General features: G+C 44.5%; 1 protein-coding gene and 1 long non-coding RNA gene across 3 annotated transcripts in view; one reads left to right on the top strand and one right to left on the bottom strand.

Annotated features, from left to right (window-relative positions):
- Window positions 1-6: 6 nt before the first annotated feature.
- On the top strand, window positions 7-2666 carry LOC129696885 (uncharacterized). Its single transcript, XR_008723419.1, has 2 exons — window positions 7-557; window positions 807-2666. It is a non-coding gene; the product is annotated as an uncharacterized LOC129696885 (long non-coding RNA).
- Window positions 2247-21499, bottom strand: part of cd164 (CD164 molecule, sialomucin) — a 42754-nt gene continuing 23501 nt past the window's right edge. The window contains exons 3-7 of one of the 2 annotated variants that reach the window (XM_055634970.1): window positions 13353-13421; window positions 11095-11142; window positions 10863-10928; window positions 7011-7064; window positions 2247-4701 (exon numbers count right to left, since the gene is read on the bottom strand). In XM_055634970.1, the coding sequence (XP_055490945.1) occupies window positions 4535-4701; window positions 7011-7064; window positions 10863-10928; window positions 11095-11142; window positions 13353-13421 (404 nt within the window). In that variant the 3' untranslated portion in view covers window positions 2247-4534. The remainder of the gene's footprint in view (window positions 4702-7010; window positions 7065-10862; window positions 10929-11094; window positions 11143-13352; window positions 13422-21499) is intronic. The other variant, XM_055634971.1, reaches the window with a different exon arrangement.

The raw sequence follows: 21499 nt of genomic DNA, 5'->3' as shown, positions 1-21499 counted from the left end.
GGGCTCAAAGTCTCCAGAGGTTTCCATTCAGGTTTCCTAAGTGGGACAGGGGCATAACTCAGCGGGACAGGCAGCATCTCTGGAGAGAAGGAATGGGTGATGTTTCGGGTCGAGACCCTTCTTCAGACTGAGAGTCAATGCAGGGATATGGAGCGGTAAGGGTTTTGAAACTAGACATCTTAGGGGACGAAGATTAAAGAAAATGTAGCATCGATGATTGGTAGCTCGGGGAAGTTGGCAAGGCAGCATACAAAGATAACATTTAATCAGGAGGACAGTCTGAGAACTAGGACGGGGGGAGGGATAGAGAGAGTGGGAAAGCAAGGGAGAAGTCAATATTCATACCTCCGAAGGACATGGATAGGTGAATATTTGGGCCAGGACCCATCATCAGTTACTGTAGCACTTTTCTTGCAAATGAGCATCTGCAGTTCTTAATTTCCCCATTCAATGCAGCGTGGTCACTTCTGAGTAATTTTATGGAATGTTTTAACTTTTGAAATCAAGTGCTGGAGTAACTCAGCGGGTCAGGCAGCATCTCTGGGGAACATGGATAGGTGACGTTTCACATGGAGCTGGAGTAACTCAGTGGGTCAGGCAGCACCTGTGGAGAACATGGATAGGTGACGTTTCACAGAGTGCTGGAGTAACTCAGCGGGTCAGGCAGCAGCTCTGGAGAACATGGATAGGTGACGTTTCACAGAGTGCTGGAGTAAGTCACCAGGTCAGGCAGCATCTCTGGGGAACATGGGTAGGTGACGTTTTGGGTTGCGACCCTTCTTCTGATTGGGGAGGAACATGGATAGGTGACGTCTTGGGTCGAAACTCTTCTTCAAACCGAGTTACTCTAGCAGATTGTTTTTTTGGGGGGTAAACCAGCACCTGCAGTTCCTCGCTTCGCCATTCACTGTAGAGTGGTCACGGAGTCATTTTATGGAATATGTACATTTGAAGTCAAGAGTTCGGACAATGTCTCTGTGATAAAATTCACCCTTGGAACTGATCCATTGTTATTCCCCATGGAGTGAGGGGTTTATCAGCTTTGTCAGAACCAGTTTAAAAAATAAATCTTTGATGCCAAAGCTTTTCCAGTGTATCGTGCTATGTGTGGAATAATAAACCAGTAACAATAAATTGAAGACACAAAGTGCTGAAGTAACTCGGACGGGCCAGGCAGCATCTCTGGAGAAAAAGGATGGGTCATGTTTCGTGTCGGGACGCTTTAGACAGCAGGAGCAACGAGGTCCTTCTGCAGTTGTACAGGGCCAAAGTGAGACAACACCTGGAGTATTGTGTGCAGTTTTGGTCCCCTAATTTGAGGAAGGATATCCTTGCTATTGAGGGGGTGCAGCGTAGGTTGACAAGGTTAATTCCCGGGATGGCGGGACTGTCATATGCTGAGAGAATGGAGCAGCTGGGCTTGTACACTCTGGAGTTTAGAAGGATGCGAGGGGATCTTATTGAAACATATAAGATTAAGGGTTTGGACTCACTAGAGGCAGGAAACATGTTCCCGATGTTGGGGGAGTCCAGAACCAGGGGCCACAGTTTAAGAATAAGGGGTAAGCCATTTAGAACGGAGACGAGGAAACACTTTTTCTCACAGAGAGTGGTGAGTCTGTAGAATTCTCTGCCTCTGAGGGCGGTGGAGGCCGGTTCTCTGGATGCTTTCAAGAGTCAAGTGATATGGGGAGAAGGCAGGCACGGGTTGATACGGGACGATCAGCCATGATCACAAAGAATGGCGGTGCTGGCTTGAAGGGCCGAATGGCCTCCTCCTGCACCTATTTTCTATGTTTCTATAGCTAGATAGGGCTCTTAAAGATAGCGGAGTCAGGGGATATGGAAAGAAGGCAGGAACGGAGTACTGATTGGGGATGATCAGCCATGATCACAATGAATGACGGTGCTGGCTCGAAGGGCCGAATGGCCTACTCCTGCACCTATTGTCTATTGTTATGATGAACCGTGTCAGCAGCAATTAAATTTATAAGGTACATTCCAATATCGCCCTGAATTACTTGAAAACTGATGTTACAAAATGACTAATGGCTAAGGAGATCAGAGGGTATGGAGAGAAGGCAGGAACGGGGTACTGAATGTGGATGATCAGCCATGTTCACATTGAATGGCGGTGCTGGCTCGAAGGACCAAATGGCCTACTCCTGCACCTATTGTCTATTGACTGATTTTCGTGACATTTACAAGGAACCAAGCAAGCGTTCAATAACACCAGAAACAAATAATTAAAACATGAACTTTATTGGTTGGTATGGTTAGGCATTCTGTTCTTAAGATAGTGAAGTGTTTAGACACCCCACCATATCAGGGTAAAGCAGGCATCCAAAAAAATGCTTCAGGTTCTACACATTACGTCACACTTTGGCAAGTGAAGAGCATGGGGGTCTGAACTAAGCACTTCCAAAACACTTTATAAAATTACACTTTTTTCTTCATTTGTCCTCCCCCAATCCTCCAATTACATTTTTGGCCATACTTAAAGTTAATGGCTTGCAAGTTCTCCTTTAAGGCACTTTAATCCAAATCCAATTCAAGCCTCAATATAGTGCAAATCCTGATCACCCATACCCGGATGACAGCGAGATAATCTGCAGGTACATCTACAAGGTACTGTACAGTGAACATTTCAGTGCAATACATTAAAGCGGGTGAAAAAGCAACATGGATGATCAGACCCCCAATAGCTGATTGCAATCTCCAGACTCTTAGTACACTCAAATAGGCTTCACTCATAACTTAATCCGACAGGGTTGTTAAAAGATGTACAAAGCTGCATAAAATAAAAATTGACAGTCCCTTTGGTCTCAAGTAACACACACACACACACACAAAAAAACACTCCAAGTGCAGCAATGGGAACAAGTTACTAGAAGAAGGGGGCATTAGCCTGGATGTTGCCACGTCAGTTTAGATATTTGTTATTCGCATGCCTGAAGCATTCAGAAAATACTCTGATTATCCAGATAATGGATTGGCGCCTCTGCTATATTAAAAGATGCAAAGACACCCGTCTGGTTGACCTTCACTTCATTAGCTAGCAGGAGGGAAGGTGGACGGGAGGTTTGACACGAGTGTGCAATTTCAGAGCTTCAAGTTTTGCTAATTTTTTTACTCCAGGAACTAATTAGTCACAATCCACCCAACTTCCTAATTGATACCACATGGGCTGGACAACCCTTATAACCTTTGGCGCTACTTTGCAAAGCTATGAAAAGCAGAGGGTTTTGGTGCGTGATGGCTGGGAGGCTGCACTTAGACTCGACTATCTGCCACCATTCAAAAGAAAATACTCTCCACTGGCTACCAAATATCTGTAACCTGTTTGGCGATACTCAAATGTGACTTTGACCACTCAAGTGCAATATCTCTCCAGGTTAACACTGAAGTTAAGTCAATCCCTTACGACTCAGTAACATACCGTCCCAACCTGAAAGCGCGAACAGAAGTTATTTTACACAACTGAAATCATTTAGAAGATTAAACATGACCAACCTCAGGATTAACAGCAATATTATACCACATTTCAAGATCTTAAAATTTAACCTGAAATGATTGTCTTCCGATCTTCACGTGAACAGAACAAATTTCAAGCTAAGCTACTGAATTCTTCACATTAAATATTCCAAGAGCTACCAACATCGACGACAACAGCCCAGACTGTAAATCAAACCCTCGTGTCCCATTCCTACCACTTTATACAAACGCGAGCAAATAGAAGGCAGATGCTATTCATAAAGCAGAGGTTATTGAAAGTACCATAATACGCAGTATATCATATGAGCAATGGCAAAGAAGTCACGGAAGCTACAAGGAGTTGCCAAATCTCCAGTGAACTTCACGGAATAACATTGTCAGTCCATTCATGCAAGGCATACAATGATCACCTACACTGTGTGTGTGGAAAGTGGAGAGAGTTTACTCGATGTAAACTGAAGTGGTCAGTGGAACCTAGATCTAGTGCAAACAGCCCAAAATTAAAATTTATCTGGATCTTCCACGTTGACGAGGCTAATAAACCGAGTCCGATGTACACAAGGCAAAAAACAAAACACCGTTACTCCATCAAATAAAAGCATTTACACTCACTGAATTATCCAGCCAGTTATCCATGTTGGTAGCTCCAGAACGTAAATCAACCATTTTAACTGAAAAATCTAAACAGAATATACTTCATGAATTTAGAATGTTTGATATCAAGGCGGCCCATTTTCAGAGAACAAATATTGAGTAGGAATAAGGCCACATTTATTTAAGGCATGGCACTTTTCTCTCTCCCCCCCACCCCAAATATATCCATGTGCCCAATAATAAAAGAAGTGTGGGTATGTTAAAGATACATCCCTGTTTAACAAATAGCAAGTCAAAGAATCAAATCAAAGTTAAACAATGTACGCCCATTAAGATATGGCTAATTGTGAAGAGTGGTGTGCCATTTCCCCCCAAAAACATTATCCTCACACAGCAGACCGATAGAAGCAAATAGCAGGGACTCCGCAGTCCAACAGCAACGTGCTCAGAGCGTGTGGTAATTCCTATCCTTGCTTTTGCAGAACTTGACAGCGAAAAAGATGACAGCTTGCAGTCCGAGCACCAGGACGATCCCCCCAATGAAGCTTGCAGCGTCAAACGTCGAATTCCTATGTGGCAAGGGGGGTGCGGTGGTAGTTCCGTTTGTTGTACCTGCGGCAAACGCAAAACATTCATTAGAGAGAAGGTCGTTAGTGATAAGAGTCATAGACTGATACAGAGTGGAAACAGGCCCATCGGCCCAACTTCCCCACCAGCCAACTACAGCTGTCCCACCTGCCTGCGTTTGGTCCAAGGCTGTCCTAGCCATGATAGGAGCAGAATTAGGCCATTCCGCCCATCAAGTCTGCTCCACCGTTCAATCACGGCTGTTCTATCTCTCCCTCCTAGCCCCATTCTCTTGCCTTCTCCCCATAACCCCTGACACCCGTACTATCAATTAAGGGGCAGAAGTTTAGGGGTAACACGAGGGGGAACTTCTTTACTCAGAGAGTGGTAGCGGTGTGGAATGAACTTCCAGTGGAAGTGGTGTCGGCAGGTTCATTGGTATCATTTAAAAATAAATTGGATAGGCATATGGATGAGAAGGGAATGGAGGGTTATGGTATGAGTGCAGGCAGGTGGGACTAAGGGAAAAAAAGTTGTTCGGCACGGACTTGTAGGGCCGAGATGGCCTGTTTCCGTGCTGTAATTGTTATATGGTTATAATCAAGAATCTATTGATCTCTGAAAAATCTCCACTGACTTGGCCTCCACAGCCTTCTGTGGCAATGAATTCCACAGATTTTCCACCCACTGATTAAACAAATTCCTCATCTCCTTCCTAAAGGAACATCCCTTAATTCTGAGGCTATGACCTTTAGTCCTCGACTCTCCCATTAGTGGAAACATCCTCTCCACATCCAAGCCTTTCACTATTCGGTAAGTTTCAATGAGGGTGCCCTCTCATTCTTCTAAACTTTAATCAGCACAGGCCCAGTGCCGAGAAACACTCATCGTATGTTAACCCATTCATTCCTGGGATCCATAAAAGCTATAATTTTGCAGAAATACTTAGTGGCTTCCGAATTCAGTTTCTGAATTCATGCAGTAATGAAGTTCCCTTTTAATAGTAATGTTGCAGAAGCAGTTAATCATTGAAGAGACCAGTCTGAAGAAGGGTCTCGACCCGATACTTTTCTCCACAGATGCTGCCTGACCTGCTGAATTTCTCCAACTTTGTGTATCTTCAGCTAAGCTCTGTCCACTCAGTGGGTGGTGGAAAGAGCTGTCAAAGGAAATAGTTGAGGCAGATACAATAACATTGAAGACACCAGGACAGCTACAGAAGGGTTTGGGCCAAATGCAGGCAGGTGGGACTAGTGCAGATGGAGCAAGTTGGGCTGTTTCCATGCTGTATGACTTGCTAGAGGAAGTAGTGGAGGCAGGTACAATCACAGCATTTAAAATCAACCTGGACAGGTACATGGATATGAAAGGTTTGGAGGGATATGGGCCAAATGGGATTAGCTTAGATGGAGCATCTTGGTCAGCAAGATAGAGCTGGGCTGAAGGGCCTGTTTGCTTGCTGTATGACTCCTTGGCCAATGTGTTTCCTCAAAGTATGCAATCGCATAAGATTCCACCAAAGTATTAAATTATTGCCCCAAAATAATATTTTCGTTTGAATGCAGAGGATCTTGCTAGCTGAAGGCAGACATTAATGATAGGAAAAAAAATAGGGCGCTGCTCAGCAAATAAAATAGATGGTAATAATATCACTTATACTAGTTAATCGTCCATGAGAACAGCAAGCGGCAAATTTATTGGGAACCCAATTATACCAGGGAAGTTGTCATTTATTTTTTATAAATTATAAGATAATGAAGGAAATAGATCGGGTAGATGCACAGAGTCTCGTGCCCAGAGTAGGCAAATCGAGGATCAGAGGACACAGGTTTAAGGATAAGGGGAAAAGATTTAATAGCAATCTGAGGGGTAATGTTTTCACACAAAGGATGATGTGTGTATGGAACGAGCTGTTGGAGAAGGTGGTAGTTGAGGCAGGGACTATCCCAACGTTTAAGAACGTTTGATCGGTACATGGATAGGACAGGTTTGGAGTGATATGGGCCAAACGTTGGCAAGAGGGACTAGTGCAGCTGGGACATTTTGGCTGGTGTGGGAAGTGGGGCCGAGAGGCCTGTTTCCACACTGTATCACTCTATGACTCTAAGCAAATACTTCAATGGAATGCATGCGTTTAGTTTGCAACATTTACACTTCTTTTGAAGGCTGTGTTGGCTTCGGACTTCAATTGTTGATGATTCTCACCGTCCCCTCAAATTAAATGAACTCTTACACCAGAGTTTTGACAGAGTGTTAACATGCACAAACGCGAACATGTCGCCCGAGCATGAATTACATGGAGGCCACTGTAAAAAAGGTCATTACATGTTCCAGAAGTTCAGTTTTGCTTTTACCTGGTGTAGTAGTAAGACTTGTGGTATTGGGTGTCAGAGTAACTACAGTGACCCCTGCGGAAGGAACGGACGGGCAGACAAGCCAGGCAGAAGGGTAGAGAAGAAAACAAATTAGACACATTGTCAACATCACAAGTTGGAACAATGCTACATGTATTGTGACAAGACTGTGCAGAACAGCTCAGGCATCACAGCAGCCTCAGCTGATAGCTTTATACTGGAGACACCATGCTAATGGCAACACTTCAAAGATCTGACTAATGGAATATACCCCGAATCAAAACCATGCAAATTTCACATTACTGCTTTGATACATACTAATATTAGCAATTTATACTTCCAAAAGATTAAACAGAATAGATTTAGCAGTACAGGAGGTCGCACCCATGAATGCAGCTCAGTTTTGCTTAATATTTGCACAGAATGGTCTGCTGGGCACGACCTGTAGTCTTACCATTAGCGATACATTACAGAGACAAGACAATGGTTACGCTCATGTGGTTGCTACACTGCAGGACGGACGTGGAAGAAATGGCAAGCAAAATAGATTCACCAGAATGTTTCCTGGAATGGGAGATTGTAGTTAAACATTAGGTGGAGTTTATTTCACCATCCTACCACAACTAGAGAGCAGTCCTGAACTACTATCTATCTCTTTGACAAACCTCTATCTTTGACTCAATCGTGCATTAAACGTTAGTTCACGTTATGCCCTTTACCGTGTAATTAGAGGGCACGCGTCTAGAGTGAGAGGGGAGAAATGTAAAGAATGTCTGAGGGGCACGTTTTTCTAGAGTGTGCTGACTATCTGGACTGAAAGAAGGTTTGAGTCCAAGTTAATGTATTACTTTAATGACAAGAACCCGTCAGACAGAACCTGGAACAGTGCGTTCAGGTCTGGTCTCCTCCATAGACAAGTGAAAGGGAATGCAGCCATTATCTGTAGTTCCTTTCTACATACATCAGCACTTTGTGTCTATTATTGATTCTTTGGAATTTTTGAGGGTGGGGGGACGGGAACGTGAGCAGTTCAGTTCAGTTTATTGTCACGTGTACCGAGGTACTGTTGCGTGCTAACCAGTCAGCAGAAAGACAATACATGATTACAATCGATCCATTTACAGTGTACAGATACACTGCAGATTGTTTTGAACAACACATGAGGTTTCTTCTATCTAGGATTTAAGAATAGGTAGCAATTTCAATGAGACATACAAAGAATCCCTCGAGGTTTCTGTGCTATATCCAAGCTTGTTTGCACCAAGTCTTAGATTCTCTCTGTACCCTTCCAAATCTCCAGTTTGCCTCTCCCCTGACTCAGTCTGAAGAAAGGTCCCATCCTGTAATGTCGCCCATTGCTTCTCTCCAGGGATGCTTCCTGGCTTTCCCGCTGAGTTACTCCAGTTACTTTTGTGTCTATTCTCAAAATAAGGGTTCCTTAACCGAGGATTGAAAGGAGAAGCAACTTCCAACCAGAGGAGAGTGAATCTCTAGAGTTCTGTCCTTAGGGCCATAAAAGTGAATGATATTGGCAGAGCAAAATGTCGAGGGCCACATAGCCGCCGCCTACTGCTTTTATTTCCGTTGTTTTAACATTGACGTCACCAGCTATATATGAACTTTAGCCAGAAAACAAATGGTTCAACTTGGTGCTGTGAATCTTAACCAGCAAGTTGGGATTCTGAAATCTGTCCCATTTTGGATATATTCCCCATAGATAAGGCAGAGCAGATGCCTTGCAAACAGTTTCTTAAAAAACATTACTCATCACAGATGTAAATACAAATAGTTCAGTTTAGTTTATTGTCATGTGTACCGCGTGCCAACCAGTCAGCAGAAAGACAACACATGATTATAATCGTGCCATTTAAAGTGTATAGATACCTGATAAGGGAATAACATTTAGTGCAAGGAAAGAGCCAGCAAAGGCCAATCAAGGATAGTCCAAGGTGTCACCAAAGAGGTAGGTAGTAGTTCAGGACTGCTCTCTGGTTGTGGTGGGATGGTTCAGTTGCCTAATAACAGCTGGGGAGATACTGTCCCTGAATCTGGAGGTGTGCGTTTTCACACTTCTGTACCTTTTACCTGATGGGAGAGGGGTGAGGGAGAGGGAGTGGCCAGGGTGCGACTGGTCCTTGATTATGCTGCTGGCCTTGCCGAGGCAGCGTGAGGTATAAATGGAGTTTGTGTGATGGTCTGGGCTGCGTCCAGAATTTTCTGCAATTTCTTGCGGTCTTGGATGGAGCTATTGGATGTATACTGCACTTCAATAACAAAAATGTTTGTATTGAAAGATCTAGATGTTGGGTATATGCACACATTAACTTTGGTAACTTTACGACAGTACTCTTTGTGACTGTGTATCTCGAGGGTATTCTCACTTTAAATTTCCAGTGGTTTTTTGGCAAGCAGGAATCTGCAGCTAAGTTAGTATTCCATTTGTTATATCTTGGCTGAGAACTTACATTATACTTTAGAGATACAATGTGGAAACAGGCCCTTCAGCCCAACGATTCTACTCCAACCAGTGATCACCCTGTACACTAGCACCACCTACACACTAGGGACAATTTACCAAAGCCAATTAGCCTACAAACCTGTACGTCTTTGGAGTGTGGGAGCAAACCCATGCGGTCACGGGGAGATCATACAAACTCTGTACAGACAGCACCCGTAGTCAGGATGTAACCTGGTTCTCAGGCGCTGTAAGGCAGCAACTCTACCGCTGCGCCACCGTGCCGCATACATTCCATGGAGCTATTTTGTTCAATACAAAATGTGTTTTATCCAGCAAATTACGACAAAACTGACTTTCAATGTGTGAACACAGACAGGGAGAATACCAAGTCTTCCCCTCCCGCCAACCCCCATGTCAGTAAGGCCATTAACTCAGCTACGTTAAGATCCTGGGATTATACTGACCACAGGTCAATTTAGACAATAGAAGCGGGAGGAGGCCATTTGGCCCTTCGAGCCAGCACCGCTCGCCAGCATCGCTGTGATATCATGGCTAATCATCCACATTAATTTATCCCTCATTGCTCCTCAATTCATAAGACCATAGGTGATAGGAGAAAAATCAGGCCATTCGGCCCATCCAGTCTACACCACCATTAAATCATGGCTGATCTATCTTTCCTTCCCAACCCCATTCTCCTGCCTTCACCCGGTAACCTCTGACACCCGAACGAATCAAGAACCTGTCAATCTCCACTTTAAAAATACCCAATGAATTGGCCCCCGCGGCCGTCTGTGGCAGTGAATTCCACAGATTCGCCACCCCCTCATCTCCTTTCTAAAGGTACGTCATTTTACTCAGAGGCTGTGGCCTCTCGCCCCAGACTCTCCAACTAGTAGAAGCATCCTCTCCACATCCACTCTATCCAGGCCTCTAATGTTTCAATTAATCTTGGTGGTTAATTAATTTTGGCGGTCATGGTGGCACAGCGGTAGAGTTGCTGCCTTACAGCAAATGCAGCGCCGGAGACCCGGGTTCAATCCCGACTACGGGTGCTGTCTGTACGGAGTTTGTATGTTCACCCCGTGACCTGCGTGGGTTTTCTCCAAGATCTTTGGTTTCCCCCCACACTCCAAAGACGTACAGGTGTGTAGGTTAATTGGCTTGGTAAATGTAAAAATTGTCCCTAGTGTGTGTAGGATAGTGTTAACGTGCGGGGATCGCTTGTCGGCGCGGACCCGGTGGGCCGAAGAGCCTGTTTCCACGCTATATCTCAAAATCTAAACGCCAAACTAATCATATTTGCATCGCTTTTGCGCAGTTAAAGAATATTAGTTATGCACAGAAACTGAAAAGATTCTTTCTCCACAGAAAGCCAAGAGATCGCCCATTACCTGAAGTAGTGTTTGAAGAATTGGTAGGTGAAGCAGGGGTTGAAACTGCAGTTGTATGTGCAGGGGCTAAAGGACAAGGGTAAGAAAAGTATTTAAAGCAACCAGCACTTTGTTCACCCAGGTAGCACAGTACAAATCCCATTTAAGCAGAATTTTTAAGCAACAGTGTTATGGATCTTAAGAGCATAAAAAACAAGTGGGGTGCCACAGAAGCTCCATATTTGCTCGTTACCTGGCGTTGATTTGGTAGGCGTAGGTACAGGTGTAGACATTGTAGGGACTAAAGAAAATAGCAAAAAGTACATTAAAATTCCAATTGGTACCAAGTAAATTTGGATACAACTCCACAGTACATAAACCTGCAAAATGTAAACTTATACTATCAAGGTATATTGGTCAAAACTTCACTTCACAGACAAAAATGTAAAGCAATATATTGTATTGCACGCGTTGTAGTGAAAATATTTCTGATTCAGTATTTCAACCCAAAATATTGACACTTCTCTTCCACCCCACTCCCCACCATATGGTTTTAAGGATAAGGGGGAATTCCTTTAGGACCGAGATGAGGAAAACATTTTTCACACAGAGAGTGGTGAATCTCTGGAATTCTCTGCCACAGAAGGTAGTTGAGGCCAGTTCATTGGCTATATTTGATGTGGTCTTTGTGGCGAAAGGGATCAGGAGGTATGGAGAAAAGGCAGGTACAGGATACTGAGTTGAATGATCAGCCATGATCATATTGAATGGCGGTGCTGGCTCGAAGGGCCGAATGGCCTATTCCTGCACCTATTTTCTATGTTTCCAGCTGATCCACTGAATTCCACAGCTGAGACGTTTGTTTCTCCAGATGTCGGCATTTTTTAATTGCAGTAAACCCTCATTATAACGGTGAATGGTGTCCGTTTTTGACGATTGTCCGCTGTATTAGCGTTGTATGTTGTTGAAACAAAACTGCAGATAATAGTTTAATACACAAAAGAGACACAGAGTGCTGGAGTAGCTCAGCGGGTCAGACAGCATCTCCGGAGGACATGAATAAGTGACGTCGGGACCCTTCTTCAGACTAATTCTGTTCACTACATGAGAATAGCACAGCTGAATAGGTAGACAAGAGGCACCTTTTTAGTTTAGTTTAGAGGTACTGCGTGGAAACAGGCCCTTCGGCCCACCGAGTCCACGCCGACCAGCGATTCCCGTACACTAACACTAGACACACTAGGGACAAGTTACAATTTTACAAGAGCCAATCAACATACAAACCTTTGTAGAAGGGTCTCGACCTGAAACGTCACCCAATCCTACTCTCCAGAGGTGCTGCCTGTCCCCGTGAGTTACTCCAGCATTTTGTGTCTACCTTTGATTTAAACCAGCATCTGTAGTTCTTTCCTGCTTACCTTTTAGTTTAGTTTATTGTCACGTGTACTGAGGTACAGTGAAAAGCTTTTGTTGCGTGCCATCCAGTCATCAGAAAGACGGTACATGATTACAATTGAGCCATTAAATGGATAGACACATGGTGAGGGGATAACGTTTAGTGCAAGGTAAAGCCAGCAAAGTCTGATCAAGGATAGTCCGAGGTAGACAGTAGTTCAGCACTGTTCTCTGGTTGGGGTCGGATGGTTCAGTAGGAATTCAGTCTGCTGAGTTACTCTAGCTCTGTCTCTTTTGGCTTAAAACAAGGGCTGATGCTGCTGGTCTTCACCAGTGAGCGCTCCTTCACTAGTTCACACGGCTGCTGTCGTGGTTAACGTTTTTGCCCACGGGGACTGCAAATCAGGCCACTCCCAACGACAAGACTGGCCCGGTCACCGCGGGACTCCCTCCCCTCTCACCGGCTGCCTCTTGGAGTATGTTGTTGCTCCGGGGAGAAGAAGTAGGAGGCGGCGAGGGAGGGACAGATGTCGGGGTAGACTTGATGGGCCGAATGGCCTAATTCTGCTCCGAGCACTTATGAACCCCATTCTCCTGCCTTCTGTCTATAACCTCCAATACCCCTATTAATCACAAATCTATCTATCTCTGCCTTAAAGAGCTCTACACTTGGTAATTAACCAACATATGCAAGCACACTTTTCTCAGAGGAATGCAGCCTACAAACTTAAAACAATTGCCACAAGGCTTCATATTCTAAATTGCATGAATGTTGTGCAATGTTGGTTTTGTACAAAAAGTCAATTCAAATGTCAAATTGTACTCAAACTATGATCAGAGTACAGCATCTTCAGAATTTTAACTGCGGAACCTTTTTTCTAAATCTTAACCAGACTTTAAACCAGGTTACTAATCTGGCAAATGATTTGAACTATTAATAAATCAGCACAGTACAAATCTAAATTGTTATTAGGCAAAAGAAAGGCATAATTTGCAACTAAGTTTAATTTGAATATCGCACCATTGACCATTTTACTTCAATTTTTAAAAATAGTTTGAAAACAAAATTCCATCCATTATTGCGCTATGAAAACAGGCATTAATTTTTTGTCTCACCTGCACACATTGTCTCATTCATCTCTGTACAATTTGCTGATACATTTGCCACACATCCTTCCGAAACACCTGAAATGCAATAAAGGAATTCAAATTCAAATTCAAATGTAGCTGAAAAATGAATTTACATACAATCGATAATTTAAAGTACTGATTTAGAGCCTCTTGTATTCCCATCATTTCCCACCCATCCCGATTCCTTCTCCTCCCCAAGGCAACTGTATCTGCAGGACAATGCAAAGAACATAGACTAATACAACAGAGAACATGCCTTCACAGGTCAATGTCTAAACCAAACATGATGCCAAGATGATTTAATCTCTGTCTGAAGAAGGGTTTCGGCCCGAAACGTTGCCTATTTTCTTCGCTCCATAGATGCTGCTGCACCCGCTGAGTTTCTCCAGCACTTTTGTCTACCTTCGATTTTCCAGCATCTGCAGTTCCTTCTTAAACAAATGATTTAATCTCACTGCCTACACATGGTCCATGTCCCTTAATTCTCTGCTGATCCATGTGCAGATGCAGAATTAGCACAACCTTTAGTTTAGTTTAGACATACAGCGGCAAAAACAGGCCCTTCAACCAACTGAGTCCACGCCGACCAGCGATCCCTGCACATAGAAAATAGGTGCAGGAAAGCCATTCGGCCCTTCGAGCCAGCACAGCCAATCAATATGATCATGGCTGATCGTCCAAAATCAGTACCTCGTTCCTGCTTTTCCCCCATATCCCTTGATTCATTTAGCCCTAAGAGCTAAATCTAACTCTCTCTTGAAAACATCCAGTGAATTGGCCTCCACTGCCTTGTGGCAGAGAATTCCACAGATTCACAACTCTCTGGATGAAAATGTTTTTCTCCTCAGTCCTAAATAGCCTACCCCTTATTCTTAAACTGTGACCCCCTGGTTCTGGACTCCCCCAACATGGGGAATATTTTTCCTGCATTTGGCCTGTCCATAGTCATAGAGTGATACAATGTGGAAACAGGCCCTTCGGCCCAATTTGCCCACACCGGCCAACATGTCCCAGCTATACTAGTCCCACCTGCCTGTGCATGGTCCATATCCCCCCCAAACCTGTCCTATCTATGTACCTGTCTAACTGATGGGATAGTCCCAGCCTCAACTACCTCCACTGGCAGCTAGTTCCATACACCCACCACCCTTTGTGTGAAAAAGTTACCCCTTGGATTCCTATTAAATCTTTTCCCCATTTACATACATTAAACCTATGTCCTCTGGTCCTCGATTCCTCTACTCTGGGCAAGAGGCTCTGTGCATCTTCCTGATCTATTCCCCTCATGATTTTGTACACCTCTATAGAACACCCCTCATCCTCCCATGCTCCACGGAATAGAGACCCAGCCTACCCAACAACTCCCTATAGCTCACACCCTCTAGCCCTGGCAACTTTGTCGTAAATCTTTTCTGAACCGTTTCCAACTTGACAATATGTTTCCTATGGTGCCCTAAACTGAACACAATATTCTAAATGCTGTCTCACCAACGTCTTATACAACCGCAACCTCCCAACTTTGAGACTCAATATTCTGACTGATGAAGGTCAATGTGCCAAAAGCCTTTTTGACATTGTGGAGGGAATAGACGGGCAACGTTTTGGGTCGGGACCCTTGATCTGACCGATCACCTCCCTATCCTCCTGTGACCAAGTTTTGGCCAACAACCTTAATATCTCTTTACGTGTTAGTTTTCCTTGATTGTCATACAGTTGTTTTCAATTAAACATGAGTGTTGTTGTACAGAATATTTACAAGCTAATCCCCAGTAGACAAAGACTGTGGAGATGCAGAAGTCAGAGAAAGAGGACTGCTTGCTGAAGTCTGATTGAAGATCCCACTGCCAAGTTTCCATGGTGCTCTGTAAATCCAAATAAAGAATTTCGGGGACACTGAATGTGAGTACATTCGATGCTTGAGGTTCTCAGTGATTCTGGGTCAAAAAGCAGAGACCGAGAAAGTCCGAAGTTGAGTCATTCCTAGAGAATTCCCAAAACTCTCACACTTACCACCACCAATCACCACCCCCCCCCCCCACCCCCACCCCGGACACTTATTATTATTTATTCAAATCGTTTGCTATGTCGCTCTTCCAGGGAGATGCTAAATGCATTTCGTTGTCTCTGTACTGTACACTGACAATGACAATTAAAATTGAATCTGAATCTGACTTACAACAATCCAACACAAAAGGGACAACTTGCAATTTTACCAAGCCAATTAACCTACAAACATGTACGTCTTTGGAGAGTGGGAGGAAACTGGAGATTCACGCAGGTCACGGGGAGAACGTACAAATTCCGTACAAACAGCGCCCGTACTCAGGATCGAACCCAGGTCTCTGGTGCTGTAAGGCAGTAGCTCTACCGCTGTGCCAATGTGCTGGCCTTGCTTAATCTTAGTGCACAGCACACGGCTTGGCCCACCACATTCATGGAGAGCGTCAATATCATTAACCTCTGAACTCTTCCCCTGATCTCAGGTGCTGTCACGGTGGAGTTTGCATGCTCTCTCTGTCACAATGTAGATTCCCTCTGGGTGCTCCGGTTTCCTCCCACATCCCAACGACCTGAGGGTTTGTAGGTTAATCTTGAAACATTTTAGATTGTTAAGGGTTTGGACACGCTAGAGGCAGGAAACATGTTTCCGATGATGGGGGAGTCCAGAACCAGGGGCCACAGTTTAAAAATAAGGAGCAAGCCATTTAGAACGGAGACGAGGAAACACTTTTTCTCACAGAGAGTGGTGAATCTATGGAATTCTCTGCCTCAGAGGGCGGTGGAGGCAGGTTCTCTGGATGCTTTCAAGAGAGAACTAGATAGGGATCTTAAAAATAGCGGAGTCAGGGGATATGGGGAGAAGGCAGGAGCGGGGTACTGATTGGGGATGATCAGCCATGATCACATTGAATGGCAGTGCTGGCTCGAAGGGCCGAATGGCCTACTCCTGCACTTATTGCCTATTGTCTATTAATTGGCCACTGTAAATTGCCCCCCAAGCGTGTAGGGAGTGGATGCGAAAGTGGAATAACATGGAACTAATGATCGAACAACAGCATGGACTTGGCGGGCCGAAGGGCCTATTTCCATACCATATCCTTCCATTAATCAATCTCTCCAGTGAAATCATATCTTTCTATCGTGTGCACTTTGTATAATTTGGCAGCGCCAGGATCATATTTCCTCAACCCGGATTCAATTTTTAGATATACCATTTTCTGGCCTCTGGATTATTAGACCAGTAAGAACAAGGATTTGTGTATAGGAGCAGGGAGGTTCTACTACAGCTGTACAGGGTCTTGGTGAGACCACACCTGGAGTATTGCGTATAAGATCCCCCCTCAATCTTCTAAATTCTAGCGAGTACAAGCCGGGTCTATCCAGTCTTTCTTCATATAAAAGTCCCGACATCCCAGGAATCAGTCTGGTGAACCTTCTCTGTGCTCCCTCTATGGCAAGAATGTCTTTCCTCAGGTTTGGAGACCAAAACTGTACACAATACTCCTGGTACTCCAGGTACGGGATACTGAGTTGGATGATCAGCCATGATCATATTGAATGGCGGTGCAGGCTCGAAGGGCCGAATGGCCTACTCCTGCACCTAATTTCTATGTTTCTATACTCAAATCCTTTTGCTATGTAGATGGGATATGTTGGCCAGTGTGGGCAAGTTGGGCCAAAGGGACTGTTTCTACGCTGTAAGACTCCACGAATGGCAAAGTACGCAACAACATTTATCTGTAAGCCAGGGTTATTAAATATTTAACAAGTATTTAGAATACTTAGTAGAGTACTAAAGAGACCCAAGTCACTCCTGTTCAGAATTCAACAGAGTCCCCCCCCTTGTCCCATCTATAACATTGCTGTTTACATACAACCAAGTTGGATCATTTCCCTCTCTTCATATTTCTCTAAAATGGTGATACTGAACGAACGATACAATCTTGGATGTTTAGGGTTGTGGCTGCAGAACACAGTATCCTGTCCCTTATCACGACTAAATTCCTTACAACTCCCACCTCGAATCACTTCCCGTTTCAGAATGTTGCGGTCAGTCTGTTGTTTTCCGACACAGATTGCAAGAAATTATACCAGTTTAGATTTATGCAAGGGGCTCCCAAATGATTCCTTATCAATCCTCAAATATCATGACCTTTACCGATTTATAAGCTCACATGTTTAATCAATCATGTTTTATTATTAATGTTTAATGTGTCATTCGTAACTGCCACTGTATGTCATGTTGTCACTTGCGGGCAGAGCACCAAGGCAAATTCTTTGGATGTGGATACTTGGCCAATAAACCATTCATAAACGTATTCATTCATTCATTTTACCCACACCATCCTGTCACTGACCACTTATAGGGCAGCAAGGTGGCACAGCGGTAGTTGCTGCCTCACAGTACCAGAGACCCGAGTTTGATCCTGACTATGGTTGCTATCTGTACGGAGTCTGCACATTCTTCCTGTGACCGCGTGGGTTTTCCCGGTTTATAAGCTCATAAGTTAGGCCATTCAACCCATCAAGTCTACTCCGCCATTCAATCATAGCTGATCTATCTCTACCTCCTAACCCCACTCCCCTGTCTTCTCCTTCATACCCTCCGACACCTGTACTAATCAAAAATCTACCTATCTCTGCTGTAAAAATATACACCGAAATATACATCGACAGACTTCTATGGTAAAGAATTCCACAGATTCACCACCCTCCGACCAAATAAATTTCTCCTCATCTACTTCCTAAAAGTAAGTCCTTTAATTCTGAGGCTATGACCTCCAGTCTACTAGTGGAAACATCCTCTCCACATCCACTCCATCCAAGACTTTCACTATTCTGTATGTTTCAATGATGCCCCCCCCCCCCCCCCCCCCCCCCCCCCCCCCCCCCCCCCCCCAAGTACAGGCCCAGAGTCGATTAATGCTCATCGTAGGTTAACCTACTAATTCCTGGGATCATTCTCGTAAACCTCCTCTGGACCCTCTCCAGAGCCAGCACATCATCCCTCAGATATGGTGCCCAGAAGGACCTGCTTCCGTGCTGTATCTCCAAAGTCTTCTCCGTGGATTGTCACCTTGCCGTGGTGGAGAAGCTTGTGTGGACCTGAGATCCTGAGAGCGATGTCGTCTGGAGCTATGCTCCTGGTAGGGCCACCCACGGCGGTAAGGTCGAGGGGGAGGTCCCTGACAAAGAGCAATCCAATCAAGACCTCAACGGTGGAACAGGCGGAGGATGATGGCACACTTTAGTGGAGCTAACGTCACAACGGCTGGGAAGGCGGATGAAGGCTGCAGCAGAAAAGGGTCTCAGGTCGTCTTGGACTCCATGCCACTGGATCCTGACCCAGATCTGTCAAGGACCGTGTGGGGTGGCTGTCTGTGCACCAGTCTCCCCACGTTAAACAAAGTCACGCACAGGCGTCCTCCATATAGGGAATCCACCCTAATACCCTGGATTAAGTTCTATGGCGATCAGCAAGTGGTGATGGGACAGGATTGTGAGATCTGGGAGCCCATAGCCATGAGCTGGCACATCAGGCGGAGGGCATAAATTAAAATCTGAATCAACAGTATTTACTCCAAGGGAGCGACTGCCTCAATACAACTCTGCCCCACTGCCCCAATGCATTAGTGACTAAAGTGTAGACTCCAGAGGCTTTACAAGCTGTAGTTACTACCAATGCAGATGTTGTGGATCAATAGACTTAACCAGCTGTGCAGACCCACAACACACCATATGCCCTGCTACAGCTATCATAATTCAACTGTAAGTACCAATTAAGTTCTTCAAACAGCTATTTATAATGTTTATAATTTAGGCCAAAGCATTTTGTTTCCAGATAGCTATTAGTTAATTATAATTGATTGAAAAATTTGAGTGCAAATCATTTTATAGATAAAATCACATTATTATTTTCCTGTGAGGTTATACTTATTTCCTCTTTAAAAAATAATAATTTCCTTATTGCTTATTAACAAATTAATGGGTTTTTAAAAATTAAAACATCACTTTGTTCCCCACTTGGACAGGGATCAATTCAGGTGAAGTGCACACACGGTGAAAACAGACCACAGGCTTTATATATTTATTGTTTCTTTCAAACGATTTTCAGTGTACTTAGTTTTGTTTTGGACAATGATTTTAATCTAAATAGTATCCCATATTCTTGATTCCTGCCAATTCATTGTATGTTGCAAAGCATACTTGGCTAATAAAGTATGATTATGATGATGGGAAACATATTCACAGAATTTAATCTACTCTGTCCATCTACTAATCTATATGGCCGATTTATTGCCTTTTACATGGGATTGGAAGAGTTTCTGGCCAGAAAGCATAAAAAGGAGGGAAAAGATAGCAGGGGCAGGAAAAGACATGAGAAGCTTTACTTTAAGACCTTAGACATGCAGCGCAGAATCAGGCCATTTCGAGACTGGTTAGGGATAAGGGAAACGAGAGATATAGTCGATGATGTGGAGAGATAAAGAACAATGAATGAAAGATATGCAAAAAAATAAATGGTGATAAAGGAAACAGGCCATTTGTAAGCTGTTTGTAGGGTGAAAATGAGAAGCTGGTGCAACTTGTGGGGGGGGGGGGGGGGGGGGGGGATAGAGAGGGAGAGAGAGAGAGAGAAAATGCCGGGGCTACCTGACGTGAGAGAAATCAATATTCACACCACTGGGCTGTAAGCTGCCCAAGCAAAATATGAGATGCTGTTCCTCCAATTAGCCTCACTCTGACAATCAAAGATACTGGAACATCTACGATCTTGACTGACAATGGAGAACAAGGATAGTAAGGTCTGTGTAGGAATGGGAAGGAGAATTAGTGTCCAGCCTTCGGGAGATCAGATTGGTTCAGGTGGACTGAGTGAAGGTGTTCCGTGAAATGATCGCCCAGTCTGCATTTGGTCTCGCCGATGTATAACATAGAAACATAGAAAATAGGTGCAGGAGTAGGCCATTCGGCCCTTCGAGCCTGCACCGCCATTCAATATGATCATAGCTGAACATCCAACTCAGTATCCCGTACCTGCCTTCTCTCCATACCCCCTGATCCCTTTAGCCACAAGGGCCACATCTAACTAACTATTATCTAACTTAAATATAGCCAACGAACTGGCCTCAACTACCTTCTGTGGCAGAGAATTCCAGAGATTCACCACTCTCTGTGTGAAAAATGTTTTCCTCATCTTGGTCCTAAAAGATTTCCCCCTTATCCTTAAACTGTGACCCCTTGTTCTGTACTTCCCCAACATCGGGAACAATCTTCCTGCATCTAGCCTATCCAACCCCTTAAGAATTTTGTAAGTTTCTATAAGATCCCCCCTCAATCTTCTAAATTCTAGCGAGTACAAACCGAGTCTATCCAGTCTTTCTTCATATGAAAGTCCTGACATCCCAGGAATCAGTCTGGTGAACCTTCTCTGTACTCCCTCTATGGCAAGAATGTCTTTCCTCAGATTAGGAGGCCAAAACTGTACACAATACTCCAGGTGTGGTCTCACCAAGACCCTGTACAACTGTAGTAGAACCTCCCTGCTCCTATACTCAAAAGAGTCCACATCTTGAACAATGGATACAGTAGATGAGGTTGGAGGAGCTGCAAGTGAACCTCTGCCTAACTTGAAAGGACTGTCAGGGTCCCTGGACAGAGTCGATGGAGGAGGTGGGAAAGGATGAGTTAACCAGGGAGTTGCGGAGGGAATGGTCTCTGCAGAAGACGGAAATGGGTGGAGATGGGAAAATGTGGTTAGTGTTGGGATCCCGTTGGAGGTGGTGGATATTTCGGAGGATTACGTGGTGTATGCGACAGCTGATGGGGTGGAAGGTAAGGATTAGGGGGAGTCTGTCTCTGTTGTGACTAGGGGGAGAGGGAGCAAGGGTGGAGCTGCGGGGTACCAAGGAGACAGAGTGGGGGCCTCGTCTATGGGAGAGGGGAACCCCCGTTCCTTAAAGAATAAGGACATCTCCGATGCCGGAGTATGGAACACCTCATTTTGGGCGCTGATGCGGCGTAGACAGAGGAATTGGGAGTAGGGGATAGAGTCTTTGCAGGAAGCAAGGTGGGATGAAGTATAGTCGAGATAATTGTGGGAGTCAGTGGGTTCATAATAGACATCAGTC

Source organism: Leucoraja erinacea, chromosome 5 (genome assembly GCF_028641065.1).
Source record: "Leucoraja erinacea ecotype New England chromosome 5, Leri_hhj_1, whole genome shotgun sequence".
NCBI classification, from domain to species: domain Eukaryota; kingdom Metazoa; phylum Chordata; class Chondrichthyes; order Rajiformes; family Rajidae; genus Leucoraja; species Leucoraja erinaceus.
This window is presented reverse-complemented; position numbering and strand designations above follow the sequence as displayed.